Here is a 23,514-nt window from a genome sequence, read left to right on the forward strand (position 1 = left end):
CACCAGAGCTCTGGGACACACAGACTGCACAGCAGCCACACCAGAGCTCTGGGACACACAGAGTGCACAGCAGCCACACCAGAGCTCTGGGACACACAGACTGCACAGCAGCCACACCAGAGCTCTGGGACACAGACTGCACAGCAGCCACACCAGAGCTCTGGGACACACAGACTGCAGAGCAGCCACACCAGAGCTCTGGGACACACAGAGTGCACAGCGGCCACACCAGAGCTCTGGGACACACAGACTGCAGAGCAGCCAGCACTGGGTTCCGTGCCAGCATTCACTGAAACCAGCAGGGCTATGAAGACCCTGCCGAGGACAAGGCTGGAGCTGACTGAATCCAGCCTTAGATTACTGATGTGCGTCGTGCCAATGTCTGCTTTCATTTACATTTGGCCATGATACATGCTCTAAAAGTTAAAACACAAACAGTAAATCCACACTCATATCCCATGAGAGAGAGCTGAACTGAATATTCAAAAATAAACTCTTGCTGTTCGCCATCAAACTCACATCTTACCAAATCTGACCAGTCTTTCCTCTCTCTCAACACTTACTGTGTCATTGATCTACCCGAGCACCATTTCTTAAAAGAAGCCACAGAAGAATGATCTACATTTTAAAAAGGTTTGAAGTCTGACATCTCTCTATCACATGGGTTTGATCCCTCCTTGCTTTAGTTCTCCACAGAACATCATCCTTAAAGCCTTGCTTCCTAGGGATGGTCTAAAGGCAATCCATTAAGAACTGCAACCTTCAGGAGTTATCCTGAACTCAATTATGAAATCAATTACATTACCAAATTAGCTTTCTCCTTGTGGGATGCTACAGTGCATTTCATGGACCAGAAATGAAACAAAACAAATAAGAGGTGTAAAGAATTACAAAGCTCTAAAATTTTGCCAAGAGGAATATGACTTTTTGGGTTTGATTTTGGTTTTGGGGTTTTGTTGGAGGTGGAAGGGAGAGCTGGGGTGGGTTTTTTTCAGGGGGTTTTGTTTTGTTGTCTTTTTTTGCATGAAGCTGAGAGTCACTAGGAAGTGAGCAGTTCCACAGCTGGTTCTTAATACACAAACACAAGGCAGGACTGCACTGCTGCAGCAGCACCAATGAGATTTGTACTTTTACTGTAAGTGGGATGGAGAAGAAACCCTGGAAACCCTCATTATCCAAATATACTGTGGGTTACTAGGAATAACAGAAAATCTCCAAGGAAAAACTGCCTCTTACCTGCGTGCCAGCCACCAGCGTGCCCCAACCAGCAAGTGGGACGGGGACACTGCGCACTCAGAGCATCAATCCAGCTCCTTACACTTCCCTCCAAAACCAAATCAAGTGTCTTTAAAGCCATCTTTTCCCCAGGCTTGCACCTCTGTTTGCAACAGACCTTGCTGGGATCAGGGAAACTGCAGGCCACCCACACAGCTGAGCAGAAAATGGGAGTTGAATTCAGGGAAGGTGTTCCAGTGGCAGCCCAGCACACCTGCACAGTGGCTGCAGATGCCAGTGGAGCAGGTTCAGGGCTGGGTGGCTTAAGGGCAACCCAGCTTGAGGGATGTGCTGCAGGAAAATCCAGTGCGGTTCCACCAGCCTGGATCATGCACAGGGCAAGTGCTCTGTCCTTCAGAAAGGAAGATCCTGGTCTTTGATGTCTCTGGCTTGTCCCTGCTGAGCTGCTGCCTCCCACAGCTGAGGCAGCCCTGCCTAAAAGTCACACAAACGCAGGGGCTCCTTTTGAAATGACAGTTTTTGGCACGTGCAGCTGGAAAGGGAAGGAGAAGCTTACGACTCTCTTAATTATGCCACTACAGAAAGAGTCTGAGCCTGATAAATGAGCTAGGAAAGATGATCCTGATCCTCTGGCAGGCCAGTTCTGCAGGAAATTCAGCACCGTAAGCAGCAGCACACCATTCCAGGCTGGCAGCATCTGTCACTTATCAAGGAAGGGCTCAGCAGGGCTGACTCCCTGAAGCAATCTGAGGCCATGCAGATTCCCTCAGCCCAGCTGCACCGTGAGTCAGTCCTGCAGCGACGCCTCACACACAGCTGGGGCCTGCTCGGAGGCTGTGCTTCTGCAGGGCAGGCGCCCAGCACACAGGTGGTGAGGAACCCCGTGCTGGAAGCCGTGACTCCACTGGGAAAAAGAGAATTAAAATAAAGCAAGCATCTTCTTTTCCTTCCTGCCCTTGCCTCCTTCCCATCTTCATCCTGCTATTTTATTCTCATTCTGTCCTGACACCAAGTCTCACTTGGCATAGCACAGGCTTACCTGGTGCTTCACTCTCCACTTTTTTCTTCCACTGGCAAAAAAACACCAGCAAACTCTCACTTCTCACTTCCAAACTCTCACTAGTGGGCCTGAAAGCCAACTAGAAAGACATATTTCACTATGTAGTCTCCTGCTAAATTGTGGAAAAGTAGACTTCCTTTTCACTTACACGTAACCTAACTTGAAATAATCAAGTCAGAGTACGTTGCTGTAGGTACAAAATGGCTCACTGCAATGAGTAAATACCACTGAAAAGGCACCTGCATATCCTGCAGGTCACCTGCTTGGCCTCTGGTACACAAAGGGCATAACAAACATCAGTAAGAGGTCATGCAAAGCAAATGCATCTCTCTCCAACAGTTCTCTTTGGGCAAGGTGAAGTCCCGTTGTTCCAACTTGTGCCCTTAGAACTTGTGTGACAAATGCATGGACCCCTGAGCCAGGTGTGTAGGGTGTGTGTCTGCTCCAAGACAGCCTCTGCAGTGGAGAAGGGCTGGTCCTTGGGAAGTGAATCCAACACTGGCAGTGTGAGCACAGGAAGAGACAACTCACTGGGGAGAGGAAGATTCACTCACATGACAAAAACCCTAAGGCTTTTCATCCTTTGGATATTCACTCTACAATCTTCTCCTGAGACCAATGAGCAGGATCCCTCACCTGTGTTTTCCCAATGGCATGCATATTTTCCAGTTCCATGGCGATGGGTGAAGGGTGTTTTTCATTTGTGAGGATGTGCAGACTGTAATTCATACCGAATTGCCCTCTCACCACGTGTGTGTGACAGTAAGTGGTAGGGCCACAACCAAAAGCTGACTTGAAGACTGTCAAGAGCACAAGTTACCCAGCAGTGGAATCTAAGAAAAGGTCAGAAGAACGGAAAAAAGCAAGCAGTGCAAAGATTTGAAGATCTGACTGGAGATGAAGAAGACAAAAAGGCTGATGGTTGGAAAAACTGGTGTCAAAGTGCAGAGGAGTGGTGTCCATCCACTCCTCACCAGCAATCCATTTTGTGTGTGGACATGCAGCTTGCTCCCTGTGTTACACGGGATTCTGAGCAGTGTGTGATGTGCTGTTTTATTTACTGGTATCACAGAGCCAGGATGGCCCAGCTACTGATCAGGATGCCCACATGAGAAGGCCCCTGAACTTCAGACCATTGATGCACCACATGCACCATGACCCTTTCAAACCCCACCTTTCATACACCCTTCAGCATTGTCACCGTAGTCTCACAAACACACATTTTTTAAACAAACAGCATGCATCCTTGTTGTCAAAATGAACTCACAAAACAAAGAAATGAGATTTCAGCAGGGCACCTGAATTCAGGAGCCAATATTACTCCACAAGACCTCGATGTACCAATTGCCTTTCTCTGGCAGATGGCTGAGCACAGCAGATGAGCCTACAATGTGCAGCAGCTGAAATGAAAATCTCTGAGAGCCATCTCTAGTCACATCAGCACTGGCAAACACTCCAGCTGTCAGTGAGACGTCCCAGTTAGTACCACCATCCTCAGAACCAATTTTCTTCCCTTTTCCTTGAATGAAATCTTCGTACCTTCCCAATTTTCCGTAGATAAGATGAATGGAACCAAGCATGCAGTATGCAACCTGTTAGTCCGGGGTGGAACTAAATCCCTAAAATAATTTTGTTCTTGTTTGAGTGGCCACATTGTCCCCATAATGTGCAAATGGCAGAGAGAAAGTCTGTACACAAAGGGCATAACAAACATCAGTAAGAGGTCATGCAAAGCAAATGCATCTCTCTCCAACAGTTCTCTTTGGGCAAGGTGAAGTCCCGTTGTTCCAACTTGTGCCCTTAGAACTTGTGTGACAAATGCATGGACCCCTGAGCCAGGTGTGTAGGGTGTGTGTCTGCTCCAAGACAGCCTCTGCAGTGGAGAAGGGCTGGTCCTTGGGAAGTGAATCCAACACTGGCAGTGTGAGCACAGGAAGAGACAACTCACTGGGGAGAGGAAGATTCACTCACATGACAAAAACCCTAAGGCTTTTCATCCTTTGGATATTCACTCTACAATCTTCTCCTGGGACCAATGAGCAGGATCCCTCACCTGTAATGACATGCATATTTTCCAGTTCCATGGAGATGGGTGAAGGGTGTTTTTCATTTGTGAGGATGTGCAGACTGTAATTCATACCGAATTGCCCTCTCACCACGTGTGTGTGACAGTAAGTGGTAGGGCCACAACCAAAAGCTGACTTGAAGACTGTCAAGAGCACAAGTTACCCAGCAGTGGAATCTAAGAAAAGGTCAGAAGAACGGAAAAAAGCAAGCAGTGCAAAGATTTGAAGATCTGACTGGAGATGAAGAAGACAAAAAGGCTGATGGTTGGAAAAACTGGTGTCAAAGTGCAGAGGAGTGGTGTCCATCCACTCCTCACCAGCAATCCATTTTGTGTGTGGACATGCAGCTTGCTCCCTGTGTTACACGGGATTCTGAGCAGTGTGTGATGTGCTGTTTTATTTACTGGTATCACAGAGCCAGGATGGCCCAGCTACTGATCAGGATGCCCACATGAGAAGGCCCCTGAACTTCAGACCATGGATGCACCACATGCACCATGACCCTTTCAAACCCCACCTTTCATACACCCTTCAGCATTGTCACCGTAGTCTCACAAACACACATTTTTTAAACAAACAGCATACATCCTTGTTGTCAAAATGAACTCACAAAACAAAGAAATGAGATTTCAGCAGGGCACCTGAATTCAGGAGCCAATATTACTCCACAAGACCTCGATGTACCAATTGCCTTTCTCTGGCAGATGGCTGAGCACAGCAGATGAGCCTACAATGTGCAGCAGCTGAAATGAAAATCTCTGAGAGCCATCTCTAGTCACATCAGCACTGGCAAACACTCCAGCTGTCAGTGAGACGTCCCAGTTAGTACCACCATCCTCAGAACCAATTTTCTTCCCTTTTCCTTGAATGAAATCTTCGTACCTTCCCAATTTTCCGTAGATAAGATGAATGGAACCAAGCATGCAGTATGCAACCTGTTAGTCCGGGGTGGAACTAAATCCCTAAAATAATTTTGTTCTTGTTTGAGTGGCCACATTGTCCCCATAATGTGCAAATGGCAGAGAGAAAGTCTGCTTCCTGGGAAAAACCGTAGTGAAGTTTCATAGCAAAATTCCAGCTTCTCTAGCAATTCAAGTCTTGTGCAGGAATCAGGGTGCAGCAAGGCAATGTTCTGCCTGAAATTCCATGGAACTGCGGAGCTGCTATAGGATGTTTGGGAAGAGGAGAGTTCTTTGCCACAAGCACGCTCCATAATCCATTTTGAGAAAGGCGTCTGGTTGCTTTGCTTATGAAAACCATAAAAACGTGCCATGCCCAGAGGTGTCACGGTCTGATTCTCCAGGAATTGCCTACTCTCTATATTCTAATTTAAGGATGGAGAACCAGACATTTTCCTCAGTCCAAAGCATTTGTTGTCCTTTACGGCACCAGAAGCCCATACTTGGCCCAGCACACCAGTGGTAACCATTGGGTTGGGAGAGGGCTGTTCATCCACACACACAGCCAGCAGACAGCAAAATCAGAACCCAGATGGTTAGGGGTCAGGGCATGATGTCCAGAACACAGCTCCACTGTGAGGGAGGTGCTGCTTATCCTCCAGAGGAGAAAAAAAAAAGAAGAAAACAAAACCAAACAAAACACACAAAAGACCAAAGCAGAACACTGTACGAGTGCTTGAAATGACTGCAAACAGCTAAAACCAACCAGTCCTCCCCACGGCAAACACTGGGCACAGGAGCGTGCCCAAAGGCCTGCCAGTGTCCAGCTGCTTGGACCTGCGCACGATCCACCCTCACCCAAGAGAGGAAGTCTTTCTTCCAGAACACAGAGCCTGTCAGTCCTGCGGGAGCTCCCTTGGCGCGCTCCTCTGCCGTTCCCTGAGCCCATGTCCTCAGCGAGGCCGGCGTGCCTGTGCGATGGCCAGGAGCCTTCCTCCTCAGCAGGCAAAGCGGTGAGCGTTCCAGCGCCGGGGCTTCACAACGCCGTCTCACCCACGCACACCTTGTAGGGGGATTGCAGCTTCCTGCATCTAAAGCAGACACCAGCACGTGATTTGTATCAGCCAAACCTGAAACGGCAGCAGCCTGCACAGAATCAAAATCTAGCCCCCTAACTCACTTAGGCAGCCCAGAGGATCCCCACGTTTCAGACAACTGCACCACTGGCCCCACTGGTAGATCAGAAATCAGAGGCAGAGAGCGTTAGTTCCTTTAAGATCACCAGAGATTAGTAGCAGGCAAAAGCACAATCCCAATGCCCTCAAAACCCTGCCCACCGAAATTCAGACCAATGTAATCAGAAGGCTCCAGATTTCCCATACCTCTTTCTTACATAGCAGTAGATGATGGCAAGTATTCCACTGGTCAGTATTCCTATACCAATCCCCACAGCAATGTAGCGCTCATAAGAATTATGTGCATATGAATTTAGAGTTAAATGTTCACACCTCTCTCCATTATAACCTGCAAGGCACCTACAAAATAAATACACATCGTGCAAAAATCATTCAGAGCTTGTCTTGCTTTCTATTTCACACACACATCCGTTTTCATCCGTTTTGAACTGATCACCAGTTCAAGAAGCCTAAACAAGGAGGGGCTGAACCTGGTGCTCACTCAGAACCTCTTCCCTCCACCAAGACTACCAGTTGTCCCAGTTCACCTGGGTTAAAGCTAGCTTGAGCACTGCAGTCACAGCAGCAATGCAGTCTAAGCATCCCCTGGTTGTGCAGGGCGTGGACCAAGAGCATTGTGCTCTGCTGATCCTCAGCTGCTGTAATGTCTCCAGAGGCCAAGGCTGCCCACTATGCATCCTAGAGAACTGTAAGGACACCATGGTCCTGATTGTGGAATAAGGGAGTTGGAGCTGGTATGTTGGAAGATCCTGTTCCCTTCTTAATACTGACTGTGAACATCTACTGACTCCTGTACCACTAACTTCAGTACCAGCTGTGATTTGAGATGGCACCATGGCAGCCATCTACAAAGCTGTGAATCCCCCCTCTCCCTTCCTCAGTTTTACACTAGCACAGCACTGCAGCCTTGCTAGCAGTCCTGAGGCACCACAGCACTCAGGTCTGTGCCAAAGTTTAATCCTGCAAATACCTGACTGGCACTGTGAAGGTGCACATGCAGCACATGAAGAATCGATGCCAGAGTCATTTCTGAAGAAGGGTATAACAGGCAGGGGTCCTTACTTGCATATGGGCTTCCTCAGTTCGCTGTGGAAGGCGCAGAGCCCATTGATACAATAGCTGTGGTGCTCCTCAAGGCAGGTCTGCATCAGCTTCAAGAGCTTTGGCTGCTCGGTATAATCCACTGTGAAAGAATGGAAGTCATGTTATGTTTAGGACAAAATATCATTTAAACATATTTTCACACCTGGAGCAGAACAGACACTGTGCAGCAAACACTGTACATCAATTTACTGTGTGGTGTCCCGTGAGCTAGTTCAGTCACCACTGAACAGAGCAAGCTTCCCACAAAGTCCAGCACAGCTTTGAGAAGCACAAACTGTGAATAAATCACTTGCTCTTGAGGAACACATACAGAAATGACTACGGGAGATTCACACAGGGTAACACCAGCACTACCCAATCTACAATCCAATCAAAAACCATGCCGGCAACAGCAGGGATTTAGGACACAAGGAGAGCACTGCATTATTCTCAGTGTCCTTCCCAATCTGAATTCAATTAATAGTTAATTTTTTTCCTTGTCCCAAGACGAACTGTTGCACTTCTAGTGCTCCTGCCTGCCAGCTCTGCAGCCAGGGGTGAGGATGAATGGTGGGACTCCTCCCTCCCCTCCCTTCTCCATGGTTCAACGTTAGCAGAGTGTCCCATGACAGTTTTAACCTGCCAAGACTGCCCTTATTCAGGGTGGTTCAAATAGGAATAAAGAAGTCACAGGAACAGGGGTGCAGCAGGTGAGGAGAAAGCTCCAAAGCTTTGCCATCACTGCAGGCATCTGTTCCAACTGGTCTCTCTACCCAGTTCCAGGAATCACTGGTGGGGTGGGGTGTCCAAGCAATGACTTGCTATTTCAGGGGACTGCCTCAGTGACAGCTGAAGGTGATTTCCTAACAGAGTGCATGTCAACAGCAGCTTTCAGTTATGACCACAAGAAAAATAACATCTTGCAGCAAGGTGACAAGGTCTGCTCAACAAAGGTGACTCAACAAAGGTACAGCAAGCAGAACCCTTCCTTTCTGACTAAGTGCTGAATCAAGGTCTGGAGATCATACAGCCATGGAACCATTGCCATGGACACAAGCCTCAAGCCTCCTTGAAGGCCACTTGTGATCCCACCACATACTTTTCAGGATTAACAGCACCAGCCCCCTACATTCCCAATCAAATTCCAGTCTGAGCCATTTAATGGCAGGAACCTCCTTTGCGTGCTCTTCTACGTAGTTTTGGGGTTTTTTTCTTCCTCCTCTCTGCAGCTTTATCAGAGGTGACAAGCAATGGCAAACAGCTGCTCTCGCTAGAGCAGCTCTCAACTTCAGCTGTGCATGATGTGGTTTGGACACCCAAAAGGCACGATGCTATCACTGACACTCAGATCAAACAATTCCTTTGAGAACAAGGTCTCAAACCTGACAGAGTAACCAGACTTGCAGCTTAGGAAGAGATTTAGGGAGAAGTGGCAATTCAGATCTGCTTGAAAAAATGACATGTTGGCTTACTGCACTTCCCCAGAAAAGCTACAGAGGTGGGAGAGGCATGTCTTGTTTCAGAACAAGCCTCTAATGTCTGGGAAAAGGGCATTTTATCTGTGGAAGGATGGCTAAGTTAGACACAAATTTCTCTTCACACTGTGGGGCCTAGAAACACCATGCAAGGGAGGAAGTTGGTGCTGGCTAAATAGGAGCTCTAGTATCCAGCTCTGGCTCTTTCTGGCTGCTTCTGGGGAAGCTGCTGACAACCTCTGGAGACAGGCTTGTTGGCTAAAAGCACAGTCAGCAAAGGACCAGGCCTTAGAGGGACAGACTTCAGGAAGAAGTTAAGAGAGGGCAGTTTTCAGGATGCAAAGACAGATTTTGGGACAAGAGATGGATCACCCTACTGGCTGCACTGAAGAACTGTACACTATTCTCTGATGAAGAAAGCACAATGGAAAGCATATGGCCAGCAGAGCTGCAGGGCTCAGCATGCCAAGGAGATCCAGGATGCTGGGGACTCACAAAAGCCCACTCTGGTTACATCTGAAGTACCTGCAGAACAGCTACCTAAGCTCTGCAGGGATGAGTTTCAGAAAAACAGACAACGGCACATCCACACTTTTCCCAGGAGCCTCCTCAAACACTCAGGCACCAAGTGTTTTGAATCACCATTGCTGCACAAAGTGCACTAGAAAATCACTGAAAATCCCCTTTAATGGGAGACCTCAGCCAGCATTTCCCACTGCCCAAAGTACCACTCTCCTGCCAGGCCCCGAGAATGTGTCTATTGTACAGGTTTAGCTTTTCATTTCCATCTCTTCCACGAGGGGAAGAAAGAAAATAAACCTGAGGAAGGTACAAATTCACACCCCAGAGGCACAAAATCCCCAGCCACCTCTACCCCAACTCCGACCAGGTGGATTTCCACATCCCAAAATCCCTCCTTGCTCACGTCAGCTCTGCCGAGAGGTGGCAGACTTCCACCTACCCACACCTGCAGGAAACCTGGCCTTGCACGGGCACAGGAACTCTTCCCCGAGTGCCGGTGTCATTAGAAACCCAGGTCAGCCAGGAGCAGCAGCCTGCCTAGAAAGCACTTGAGACAAACCAAGACATTCCTTCCATCAGGAGGAAGAGCTTGGTCCTTTGTGGCTAAGATCAGCTATTAAGTCCACACACAAGAATTCCGTGTGCTAATTATTTTGACACTGCAAAAGTACAAATTACCTCTGAAAGAATGAGTCTTGAAAACAAAAAGGATGATTTCCTAGTCTGCCCCAGAGCATTATGTTAATTCCTATCATACTGCCCGCCTAGATACTAAACAAGCTGTTGAATAAACAGGTCCATGTGCCCTTTCATGTCACGTGAAGAGAGAGAAACATGCCGTGTAAGCACTTGACAGCTGCCTGCAACTGAGTCATTCAAGTAGATACACCTGGCAAGATGTGACATGAAATCAGGGTTACAGGCACTTGGAAGCCTGGGCTTGCCAAAACTAACAGACTGGCAACAAAAGGAGTCAGCCAGTAAGACCATGACAGCTCAGCCCCCGAGCACCCTGCACCGGGGGGGAAAGGCAGTGGGAAAGAGGAGGCAGGGAAGGGCTCAGTCCCAGCTCCAGGGCCTCCTTTACAGGCTGCAGGGAACCAGCTGATGGCAATCAAGAGATTCCATGTTTTTCCCAGTGCAACCAAGACCTTCCCTACTCCTGGCTGCCCGTTTTGCTAAGAAGACCATGCTGTGCCAGCTCCCAGCTCCTCTCCATGACCTTTCCCCCTTCTCAGTAATCAGTGAGCCTAAAATTCCCCAGCCCCAGTACTGGTGACAAGTAAAGCCTGTGCGACATAAAAGAAGGAAATAGGACCAGACCTTGTAAATAGCAGGCCAAGAGATGGAGCAGAAATTAATGGTTTTCCACAAACAGCACCTCAGTCCCCAAAGGGCTTGAATCCCACAAGAAACCACCAGTTTCTCCAGTGATACTGAACCAGGAACTCACGTCCTCAGAACCCAGTATCACTGAACCCTGGCAAGTAAGCCTTACCATGAACTTACAGTGCACAGCAAGAGAAGTTATCAGCAAACTGGAGAGATTTCAGTGAGTTTCTCTAGTGTCTTTTTAAGTATTTCTTTTCAATCTTCTTTCTGGAAAGGCTGTTTATCGACTTTTCACTGGCTTTGTAAGAGGTCCACCAAAATATAATTTTAACTCCCTGCGTAAATGTATGCTTGAATGTTTGTGAATTTGATTCTACCTTTGAGTAGAACTCTCTCAAAGGAAAATGCTGCTATCCAGCTGACTACCACAGCTCCAGCTGCCACAAAGGTTCCCAGACTACTGCAGACATGGCTGTGACCCTGTAAATGAGCCTCCTCTTGGTTGAAACATGACCCATTGCTCCTGCTTTCTAGAAACCACACTAACAGGGCACTTAACGAACCACAAGGTATTTCCACTTCATTATCCTCCTGTTTGCTGTATGCACCTCTGCAAGAATCGTGTCACAGACAGACTAAACCAGACCACAGTGCTGCACTGATAAAGCAAAGTACTGCGGTCAAAAATCAACACCTTACCGATTTCACATGCACACAAGTGTGTATACATATTTTATGTATATATATATATAAGGAACCCACACACATGGTATGTGTATGGATCAATGTATATATAACACTCTGCCACTATGAGAGATCAGAAATGAAAATAAAACAGCTGGACTTGTTATGAGAAAATAATAAAAAGCTTATGGATCTACTAAAAAAGGCTTGGAAGATGTCCTGTGACAACTTAGAATTAACAGATTATTTGTATGCCTGTTTACGTGCCTTTCAAAGTACAGAGACACTAAAAATCGCAGTTAGATTCGTCTCCTCCTTTACTGACCTGCCAAAACCTCATTCCCAGATGGCACAGCTCTCCGAAAGCAATGACATCACCAGCATCTCGGGTAACACCAAGAATGCAGCTGGCAGGATAAACACAGCTCTGCTCTCAGAGGTTGGCAGGTAAAAGAGCCTGGGTTCACATTTCAGTCAGGAAAGAGAAAGGAAGAAAGGAGAGAGCCAGCACTCTGAGGAGGGCCGTGAAAGCCCAGACAGCCAAAAGCAAAACTGCAACAAAGACAGAAACTAGTGAGTAATAACTCATGACAGGTATTGCTCCAAGTTGTGCCTGTTCATTCTCACTTCTGCGCATTGAGGTGCGTGCTGAGGACAGACAGAAACCAAGCAGCAGGCCAAAGTAATAGAAACTACATCAGAAACCCCACTCATCAGCCTTAAAATGTCTCCTTCAAATCATGACTGAACTTGAATTAAATGATCCTTCAGCTGTTCATTGCTGAGCCTACCCCAGCTGGGTGGCACCCTTACTCCAGAGAGGCTTCAAAGGTTCCACAAGGAAATCAGCTCATCTCACAAATCCCAGTGTCCAAGGGACAGAGCATCACAGCAGCTAACATCACATATTTAGGTTAAGATTTTGGTTTGTTGGTTGGGTTTTTTCCCCTAACTGACAGATTAACAGAGACAAACAGCACAAAAAACCAATACCTTCAGCGTTGTTTTTTGTCCAGTTATTCCGCAAGTCAGTGCTGAGGGATGAAGCAGTAATAGCTGAGTCTTCACTCAGTGCCCCCATTGCTGTGTAATGCAAATAGATGCTTAGTGGAACAGAAAAGCTCAGCGTATCCATTCAAGGTTCACTTCACCCAGAAAGCACTTCATACAAGATGCACTTCAAACAAACCCCAGAGAAAGCAGCAATGAAATAACAATTCATTTAAAACACTCTTGCCTCAAACTTCCTTTTGACACAGCATAATTATGATTGTGGGACAACAAACGATGGCTTGCAAATTTCCCAAAACACAAATCCATCCTGTTTTCCATTCTATTATCTCACAATTTACAGCATAGATACATGTAACATAGTACAACCTTACACCTATTTACCAGTTTAAGTAGCTTATTTTCAAAGAACCTAAATTATATGCTATCAGTTAAAATTTCATCCAGGTTTCAAATGGCTGAAGTAGCTCTGCTTCCTACGTCTCTGCACACCTCCCACCCCACCGCCTATTTCAGAAGGAGAAAGGCTTTGTTTCTGTTTTACAAAGCCTGGCACCTCACAACACAGAAAAGCCTCTTCCAAACCTACCTTTCAGCAAAATATAGATTAGCATTCCAAATGCCATGGCAGGCAGCTGCTTTAACACCTTCTCAGGTCTTCTTTCCAGGTGGCTTGCTTGCTCTGCTTATCTGTGCTCCCGTGTTTTCTCTTGCACTTATACGCCAGGAAGCGTCATCTCCTGTTCTCACCAATCAAGAAAAGGTGCATCTGGTAACAACCTAACCCCCAGGGCAACCACACATTTATTTAGGAAACTGCTATTATCTAGCAATGGCATCAGGTTTTCTTTTGAAACCCTGGTTTCCTATTACCTGTGGGCATAAAGGTACACTTTTAGAGTGAAACCCGGAATCTGACAGTGCAGAAGAACAAAAAAAACCAGCCAAACAAAGGTGAGCCAAACAAAACACGATGTGAAAACGTGGTGTTTCCTTCTCTTCACAATGTCGGTCTTATATGACTTCCAGGAGGATATTCACCCTCGAGATGCTACACTGGAGCTGAAGCGCAGAGACCAGTCCCTGCTCTGCTAATGTTCCTCCCCTGGTCCTCCCTGTCTCTCAGTCCCTGCCATCCAGAAGAGGAACTGCGGGAACAGCTAGTGCCGAGATTAGGAAGCGATCAGGCACAGAGATAATGGATGGTGTTCTTCATCAGTGACTGCCAGCGGGAGGCCTTTGATCCCAGGCCCTGCAAGCCTGAGGGCTGTGCTAATCACTTTCCATTCAGCCTGGCTGTGCCCAGCCCGGGAAGCAAGGCAGCCCACTGGCCGGTGCCAGATCTGGGATTGCTGGCTAGAGCTGCGGGGCACAAGTCCAGACCTGGCTAGGCACAAGCAGTGAAGAAACACAGACTGAAAGAGCAGGTAAACTGTTGCCTCCTATAGCAGCAGATCCCTTCATTTCTGCCAGAAAAGCCCATCTCTGCCTCTCCAAGAAGTGACTATGCTTAATGGGAACACCCATACCTTTCACAGAGTGTTTGCAGGGTCTCTAGAACAGACCTGTCAAACATGCTTCTCGTACTAAACCACTCTCCACGGCTCCAAACACTGTCCAGCTTCCTTGGTCACAGGCAGCTTGGAACAAGTAGGACTGGTCTATCTGAAGGGTACTGAAGTGCCCGGACTAGAGCAGTTAACTGGAAAATCCCCGTTCAGTAACACACTGAGACATCAGAGCTACATAGTTCACCTGAGCAACAACTCTCACTTCCTCAACTGTGAGCTCCAAGCAACAAAAACACTTCACAATTTTTAGATTTTAAAACCCGAAGTCTTTTAATAAGTGCCCTGGTAACTCCAGTCGGCTCGCATCCTCCCTCTCCACAGCATTCTCCTCAGTGATCTGAAGGATTACATCTAACCACTTCACGTGTTAAGGGAAAAACACAAGCTAGTTATGCATATTTTAATTATGCCTTTTCCTGCTCACAGACTGCATTCCATGAGGCTTTTCCCTTCCTTTGCTATCCTGAATTACTGCATGCCTGCACACTGATTGAGCGCAACCTGCACACTCCCTGCACGGACAGGAGTGTTTATGCCTACCCGGATAACCTCTGCTATCAGTCCCGAGCAGGGATGAGGTTCCTGAGCCTTGCTTTCAACACTCAGCTGCACAATGGCAGTTTAATCTGCCCTGAATCCGAGCCCAGCCTTTGTCACGAGGCAGCACAACGGGTGTGGTAGGCCTGGGACAAGGCTGCAGTGGGCAAGGCCGCGCTCCGTCTGCCGCGGGGTGTTTGTCCTTGGACAAACCTTGACCAGGTCGGGCACACCGGCGGGCGCGCTGTGCTGTCTAATGGGCCCTTCCCTCTGGATGCTCCTTCTGGATGTTCTCCCAGCGGAGAGCACTCTCATGGATGCCTCCAGCAACTCTGCAGCCAGCATGCAGTGGAGCCAAGCCCAGGCCTCCCAGGCTGTGCTGTAATGCTAAGCCAGCTACCACGGGATAAAGGGAAAAGGCTTGCGATGCACAATGACCTGCTTGTAGGGCATGACACAGGCAGGCTCGCTCAAGGGACACAAGCACAGCGCCTTAAATGGTTACTCTGCCAAAACACACAGAGATGACCAGAGTTAAACCAAAGAAAACAAACAGCAAACACATGGACACAGCAATGGCTGAACACACAATAAACAAAGGAAGAACACAACCATGCCCCAAACCACATCAACACCCTCCAGCAAGAACAAGGTAACAGCGAACAAGTTTTATTCCATCTTTCAGTCATGGGTTGATGAGTCCAAGTACAGTCTCCATAGGTGCCTTCATCCTCCTACCACTTATATTCCCACATAAATTTATATTACCGCCTACATTTAAAAAGACAAGCAAGTGTCTGCACCATTGGCACTGCATATTGAATAACAATCCTGTCAAACTTCTGCAAACACCGTGCTAAAGCAAACTCAAAATCCATCACAAGAACAGCCAGCATGGAAATGATGCTCCACCTTGACTTATTTATCACAGTAAGGGCATTTTTCCCTTTAACAGCAAGAGATCTTAGCCCCAGTCTTTTTCCTTCCCCTTCCAAGTTATCCATAGCCCACTAAAAAACACCTAAGGCTCCTGATGAAAATAAATCAGTAATCCGAGCCCAGACAAAAACATGTAGAAGTCTAAACTGTCTACCACTGCCTTCAGTGGCAATGTCACCAGTGCACACACTCAGCTGAACTGGCATCTCAGCAACTTCTACACTGCATAGGACTGTTCTAGATCCATCCAGGAACCAACTTTGGGAACAGAAGCATACTGATCTTGCCCCATATGCTCTTCTCTAACCAGCAAAATACTGTGGCCATTGAAGCCAAGGCTTACAATATGGACTGAAAAGCCCTCTTCATGCAGTTTTGAAAAATAAGAGAATAATTAAATGGTTTAAAGTTCCAACACAAATATTTCGTGAGGGATAAAGTTTCTCCTCCGTCTCCTGCCGCAAGACCTATGTTGTATGTGTATAGTAATTTAAACTACATTCCACTCAATTTCATTCTATCCCATTCAATTTCCACCAAATTCAGCCCAACCAACTGTTCAGGTCTGAGGGGTTGTTGTGAGATGGGGCTGTCATGCACCAAAACAATTTGCCCATACTCCAGCCTCAATTCTAGCTACTTTTTCACGCTTACCTCTTGCAGATGTTTCAAGTCAGCATTTCACCAGCGTTCAAGCTTGTTTGACTATTTTAAAACATTTACTGAACGTTTGCATTCATGTCAACAGTACTACCTGGCCACTGCTGGCTCTACTTGCTCAAAAATAAGTATTTAAGGACTCTGAACTACATCCAAAGTGCTTAGTGACCTCAGAACGCAAACCACGTATTTGAAAGCACGTATCCAGCACGTCTTAGTTTTTATATTGTTTGAACAGGTCCCAAGTGTTTACCAAGACCTTGATAACTACCCCAAAACATAGGTACAGATGTAATTTATGCTTTTCTTCATTCTCAAACATGTAATTGGCCACCACTACCAACATATCTGCATAGGCTGCGTTCTCCAAGTTGATTTTGCTCACCATGAGTCAGTAGGAGGTAAGACAAAGTATTTGAACATTTTATAAACCATCAGCTTTAACATACCTGACATGAAAAAATAAATACAATGTAGAAATAAATACTTTTGTAGTAAAAAATAAGTGTTTTGTGTATCAATAAATAGAACAACTCGGATTCTTCTTCCAAGGCAACCCATTTGCTCTAGTAAATGAGCTTTTTAGCCACCAGGAGTGTGTTCTTCAGGAGCATTGCAACAGTCATAGGTCCTACCCCTCCCGGCACCGGAGTGATAAAGGCAGCCTTCTTCTTCACTTCTAAGAGAAAAGAGAGAAAAGGCATTGACTAAGAAGGTTGCCAAACCTTTCTTCCCACCTGTGCACGAAGGGCTGTGACGGCAGGTACTGCAGGGAAGGGAGCAGGCAGGGCAGAAGCTTTACTGCAGCCACGGCAGGGATGGAACGCGGCCAGGACCGGGGCTGCGAGGTACCTCTCCTAATCTGAATGTATCACCCAGGGCTAGCTCTGGGCCAGGGCTGCACAACCTGTTCCAGCTGATCTACCTGCAGCACCTTGCCCTTTCCCCATGGCAGCACAGGAACTCACACAGCCTGTGCTCCAACAGACGGAAGGTTATTCCCAAGGAAATCTTTTGGTAAGGGGCAGTTTTGGCCCATGTGACTTGGGTGACAGCTGTCCCAGGAACATCTGTGTGACATGAGGCCAAGACCAGCCCAGGAGAGCAGCACAGACGTGCATCACCCCATCTGTCAGCTGGGACGCTGCACCTGCAGCATCCAGGAGAGCTATGGAAGCTGGGGATGCCATTCTGTAGGTAAGGAGGTGACCCCCCCAACTCTGAGCTCCTGAGGAGCAGCATGCAGAGCAACTACTGCCATCGACAGCAGAGCACCCGCAGCAGCCAAGCCACCTAGGCAGCCTGATCCCCACGAGACAGGGGACACACAACTGGCACCATGAATGGCTTCGAGCATCAGCACTTTTTTATTCCCCAGCACAACCTTTTCCGCCCTGCTCCTCACATGCATGGCACCTGTGTGGCCTTTCACTCTTTTGTGATTGGCCAAAGCACCTCAGCATTCCCTGCTCATTTTTTCCTTTAACGATCGTCACCTGTTTTACACAGCTGCACCCTGTTAGGGATGAGGCTCAGCCACAGCCCCATTCCCTACAGCCCATAATCTGGACTCCTACAACACATCCTAAAAAGACACCCTGAGATCATAGAAAGAAACTTAAAACTGGAGAGGGAGAGAGCACAATTTCCTTTTTGATTTGTTTTTCTGCTTCACACTACAAACAACAACGAAAAGAGTTTTCTTCAAGAAAAAAATATAATTCTAGTGGCAAAATCCACACTGCAATTTCAGCCATAAACGCTCAGTTCCTCCAGAAAAGACTTATTTTTTAAAAATCTGTTTTACTAGGGTGCCTAGGTTAAAGCAGGATGCAAAGGGGCAGGTTCTTTGCAGAGTATCACAAAGGAAAATCTTACTGATGATTTAGCTCCAACCATTAGCCATATTAAGACTACTCAAATTCAGTGTACACCTTGAGTGCATTTAAGTTAACCTGTTTGTATGACGAATTCATATAACTCAGCAATAAATCCTACGTTGATCTTCTTATCCACTGTGCAAAATGCCACTGATTGGAATTACAGGCTGTTTGCAAAGGAATTCTGCTCAACTTGGTAGGAACTCACTGTGTTAATCCTGAGAGTCGGGGGTTTTTTAGGGCACCACCATGAGAGGTCTCTTTCTTAGTTTGGGGTTTTTTTTTGCTTGCCTTAATAATAACTTCTCGATACATCATTCCCCACTTGGAAAAGCTTTCCTTTTTCAAAGGCACACGCACAGGAGACAACTGTGCAAGCATAGCTGACACAAACACATTCAATTCCACATTCAATTCCCTACAGAGCAAACTCTGCCTGGCTATGAGAAGAGATTAAGAGGTGGAAAACCAGACACCTGGCTTTGGGACAAACAAGATCACTTGCTACTGCTTTAAGTGTACTTATCTTGAATCTCTGGAATCTATGTGGTGCTTAACTGTCAGGAATAAGAAGGTCCCAAAAAAAGAAATAGTACAAAAGAACTTGAAAAATTAGAACACTGGGGATTTTCGGAAATGATATTTACTAGATTTGAGGAGCTGGGGATAAATGAAATTAATAAAATGCTGTCTGAACCTCCCCTATGGCAGGGAAGTCATGAGAGCATTTGCAAAGTTAACAGCAAATATCTCACAGAACTGAAAAACACTACACCAACCCTAATTGAGGAGAGCTGGTAAATAAAACCAGGAGGGTTTTAATTACTCTGCTGACTGACACCACCAGGTATATTCTTAAAATAAACGGAAAGGAAATCAGGCTACAATGTGGTTTTTCTTCAGATGTAAAAATCACCAAATTAAGATGCCATATGACCGTTACTCTGAATACTCTCAAACACAAAATTCACCTTTTTAATAGTCATACTATTTTGAAGCACCTACGATTTTAGAATGGTGCTCACAGTCAATATATTTACTATGAATTCTCGGATTAATGTCATAATTATTGACATGCATCCACATCTGAAGAAAACACAGCCATTAACACAGAAAGCACTGTAGGCACTATAAACTGAAATATGTTTGTTTCCATGGCAATGTTACCTACCTCTTCTTGTGTTATTCAAACTACTCCTACCTTACCTACAAAGGGGACAGCCCACAGCCAGACCGTGCCTTTCCTCAAGAAAGCCTTCCAATGCCTTTCAGGTCCAACATACACTGCCTGTGGTGTTAGTAACCCTACCCAGCAGGAAACACACAGCACACTGTTTTCCCAAGTTGGTGGGGAATTCCTCTGCCCATATTCTACCATTATGGAAATCCCTACGGATAGGCGTGGCAGAAGCCAAGTTTTGTGTCAGTTAGCATAAAACCACCCAGGCAGCTTATGCACAAAAGGTGATCCAGATTTCTGAACACACAACAGGTGTCTGCTGGGGAAATTACCATCTGATAAGTTGCCATTGGTAAGAGTAAATACAGATATGGCAAGTGCAATTTTCCAAGATGAATGCCAGCGACCAAAGGGGGAAGATAGCTTGGCCTCAAAAACGTCAACAGACTTTCCTGGTCAAGTGAAATAGGCCAAAGCACAGTTCACAGACACCACATGAATGTGTGACCGATCCCATGTCAGCAGGTGAGGTGTTGTGCTGTCCATTCCATCAGGTCCTGCTTCTGCTTCTCAGGAATGAACTAACTTGGTCCACAGCTCAACTCCTGCTTTCTCCAGATGGGCGCTGGTCTCCCAAACCTTCCCCTGACAAGCTGGAAAATGCAAATTAGATGCCTATGGGGGAGGAGCTGCTATTTTGCAGCTTCTGTAGAACCTTGAAACAGCTTATGCACAAAAGCTGATCCAGATTTCTGAACACAACAGGTGTCTGCTGGGGAAATTACCATCTGATAAGTTGCCATTGGTAAGAGTAAATACAGATATGGCAAGTGCAATTTTCCAAGATGAATGCCAGCGACCAAAGGGGGAAGATAGCTTGGCCTCAAAAACGTCAACAGACTTTCCTGGTCAAGTGAAATAGGCCAAAGCACAGTTCACAGACACCACATGAATGTGTGACCGATCCCATGTCAGCAGGTGAGGTGTTGTGCTGTCCATTCCATCAGGTCCTGCTTCTGCTTCTCAGGAATGAACTAACTTGGTCCACAGCTCAACTCCTGCTTTCTCCAGATGGGCGCTGGTCTCCCAAACCTTCCCCTGACAAGCTGGAAAATGCAAATTAGATGCCTATGGGGGAGGAGCTGCTATTTTGCAGCTTCTGTAGAACCTTGAAATCTTCCTTTGATTCTTCAGAAGAAATGAAATGGAGATTGTTTCCTTGAAAAACAGGATCCACTGCTTTGGAGACAGCCCTTCATTCCTAGGTTCCTTTAAAGCTGAGGACATCAGACACCTAATAGGGTTAATCACACAAACCAATGGCAAGTCTCAACCTGAAGGCAGTTCTGGGTCTTGTGCATCTGCATTAAGTGATGCAGAGCAATTCCTGCCTAGGCACTGTTTCCACACGGCTTTACGAGTCCCTCTAAAGCTACACCAGATCCCTGCATCCCTGCCCAAGTGTGGTATCATGTGCTCAGCAGCCACACTAGATATCTCGTGTTCTACTCCACATGTTCTGGGATTCTCCTCACTACACACTGGGGGATATCAACCAGCAAGCATCGACCCCAGCTCTCAGAGTTCCTTCTTTTTCTCATCCCTGTTTCTCTTACTGCAGCTATTGTAACTGCAATATAAAGGGAAACCAAGGAATTCTGGTGCAGTGCTGTAATTCAAAGAGTGTTTATCAGTAACACCCCTGAACAACAGCCTCTTCTGTGCAGGAGAACCTTGATGGGCCATGCAGCAGCTCACTGAGCCCAGTTAGCCAGCAGCCTTCGGGCTTCTGTCACAGGCAATGGTGCCCCTAAGGTCTGCAGGGCAGCAATGTGGTGACGTGATCACACAGACTGGGCTCTTCTTCACGGCAAAATCAATGCCAGCTCTTCGAAATCAACTGAGAAAGGAACTAACTAGGGTTATAGCAAAGGCACCTGGAACATCCACATTCTGTTTTCGTGACCACTGTTTGGGGAAGCTGCACAGGGAGCTAAGCTGGAAAGGATTCAGTGAGTGAGGAGCAGCCTATAGCCACGCAGGTACCACAATGAACGTGGAGAGGCAGCAAACACCACCAGATGCAGCAGCTGTCACAGAGGCCAGGCTTCCTGCACACTGCTGTACAGCTGAAGGACCACCACTTCCACTAATTAATTGGATTTGAAGATGGTGGTGGTCAACCTCATTCAGAGAGAATGCATAACATAGGCCCATCACCTTGGACCCACATCCATTACTTGTTGGGGCTCTCTCTTCTGCTCTTCAGTGCTGGGAATCCCTCCCTGCTCATGGTGGCACCAGTTTTCCAGAATCTCTTTCACACTGTCAAGTCAGAACAAACAGGTCTCCTGTGTAAATCCCTCCACTGATATCTCAACTACATCACCTAACAAAGATCTCACACAATTTCTTTTCTACATAGGCATCTAATGAAGACTCAGCAATCAGCACTGCTGTTTGTCAAAAATATGGAAGGAATTGCAAAGAAATACAAGCAACCTTGGTTTCATTGGTATTTCCAGTTCCACTTGCAAAGGTGAGCTACTACTGTGGCGTGTTACTACCCTGCTCTACCAGTTATTCCTGGAAATGATGCTCCACCCAAAGGAGCTGTTTCAGCTAAATGTTCTGGGTAACTTGTTGCTTTATTTCATGTTCCTGGTCCTTGTAGCCCTCCTCCTCCCTTGGCATTATAGCTGTGGCAACAAAAGCGTATAAAACAGGGCCAAGTGCACCCACACATGCACTACCCTGCTCATAGGAACAGATCTCCCTTTCTGTCACTGAAACTTGGGGCCCAAAAGCAGCTGCAATGGCACTGGGGATCACACAGGGATGCCACTGCTTCTCCTCCTTCCTGGCACTTCACTCTTCCTCCTGAGGCTCCCAGAAGCCAGGACAGCCACTCCCCAGAGCACAGAATTCTTAACATAAACAGGGACTCTTCATGTGCTATGGTGGTTTTACATGGAGAGCTGCACACGCAGTTTAATTTATCCCAGCAGTACCAGGCTGGGTATCTCAGTGCTTTGCAGCTGACCTCCACAAGCACAGTGTTCCCCTGTCTTGCTCTTTTAGATAGCTTGGAACTGCACAGCAAACTATTCCGGACCAAACCATTACTGGTTTTTGATGTGGATGCAGTTTGGAGTGTCAAAATAAAGAGGACATGGGGAAATGGGAAATCGCAAATACTGTTTACTAAAGGCATTCCGTTACTTTCACAAATGTGTACACTGAATTTAACAATGAAAGACACGGAAAAGAAGAAATGAAATGCATCCTTTTGTTGTTAAAGAGATAAAAATAACTTCTACTCTCTCACCTACCTTGCAGAGATTAGAAGATGGGATCCAAGTACTGGCAAGATAAGCAACTGGATCAAAACACCTTCCACCCACCTAATAACATTAATTTCCATTACAGCAACCTTTCAGCCAGATGACCTATTGAAGGGAGACATTTCCATCTACTTTTGTAAATGAAATTTGAACTCTGATTGCCCAGTTAAACTTCTCTCTCTGCACAGCAGGATTTTTCTCTTAAAGAAGGAGATCAGGAGACAATAGATCCTGGTGGGCTACGTGATGTTACACAGGCACCACACGTCAAGCCAGCCATTTAAGTGCCTGGCCTCAACCAGCAAAAACCATTTTCACTCAGGCTTAAATACAGATACAGCCAAGTGATCAAACAGGGGAAAAGGATAAAACTGTTTGCCACACAAACAGGCTGGCTTGTTCCATTTCCTAACTGCCAGATGAAATACTTGCCAAGGGTGGTTTACTTGCTAGTCTTCAGAACTGTATACACTGGGATGTTTCTTGTTGTTGTTAAAGATTTAGTGAAACTTTCACCGATACCAGTGAACCAACAACAACTTCCCTTTGGCAATGCACAGAGAAATGCTACTTGTAACTGCAGTGGCATAATCCAAGCTGAAGTTCCTCCCTCTTTTTTGGATCTTCCCTCCCCCCAGGTAAAATCTCGAGAACAACCCACAGCAGACATGATGAGACAGATACAGCGCATTGCTGAAACTCTGAATCACGGCCTTGCCACTGAATCTACACCTTTATTGCAGGCACAAGGTCCCGTGTTTGAAGGGAAACAAACAAGAAGGATGCAGCTTCACGTTTCTCAAAGTTACAGCTTTTGTACTCCCACACCTGCTAAAGCT

The 23,514-nt window shown here is 46.6% G+C and overlaps 1 protein-coding gene across 6 annotated transcripts in view; it reads right to left on the bottom strand.

Annotated features, from left to right (window-relative positions):
• Positions 1-23,514, bottom strand: part of LOC121349320 (probable bifunctional methylenetetrahydrofolate dehydrogenase/cyclohydrolase 2) — a 61,041-nt gene that overhangs the window by 20,649 nt on the left and 16,878 nt on the right. For 2 of the 6 annotated variants that reach the window (XM_041459598.1, XM_041459597.1), the window contains one exon: positions 15,326-16,950. In XM_041459598.1, the coding sequence (XP_041315532.1) occupies positions 16,838-16,950 (113 nt within the window). In that variant the 3' untranslated portion in view covers positions 15,326-16,837. Of the gene's footprint in view, positions 1-4,879; positions 6,353-6,643; positions 6,797-7,519; positions 7,641-12,546; positions 12,637-15,325; positions 16,951-23,514 lie in introns of those variants that run through there. The other 4 variants (XM_041459599.1, XM_041459594.1, XM_041459596.1 and 1 more) reach the window with 4 other exon arrangements.

Source organism: Pyrgilauda ruficollis, unplaced genomic scaffold, assembly GCF_017590135.1.
Source record: "Pyrgilauda ruficollis isolate IOZ18807 unplaced genomic scaffold, ASM1759013v1 scaffold139, whole genome shotgun sequence".
NCBI lineage: Eukaryota > Metazoa > Chordata > Aves > Passeriformes > Passeridae > Pyrgilauda > Pyrgilauda ruficollis.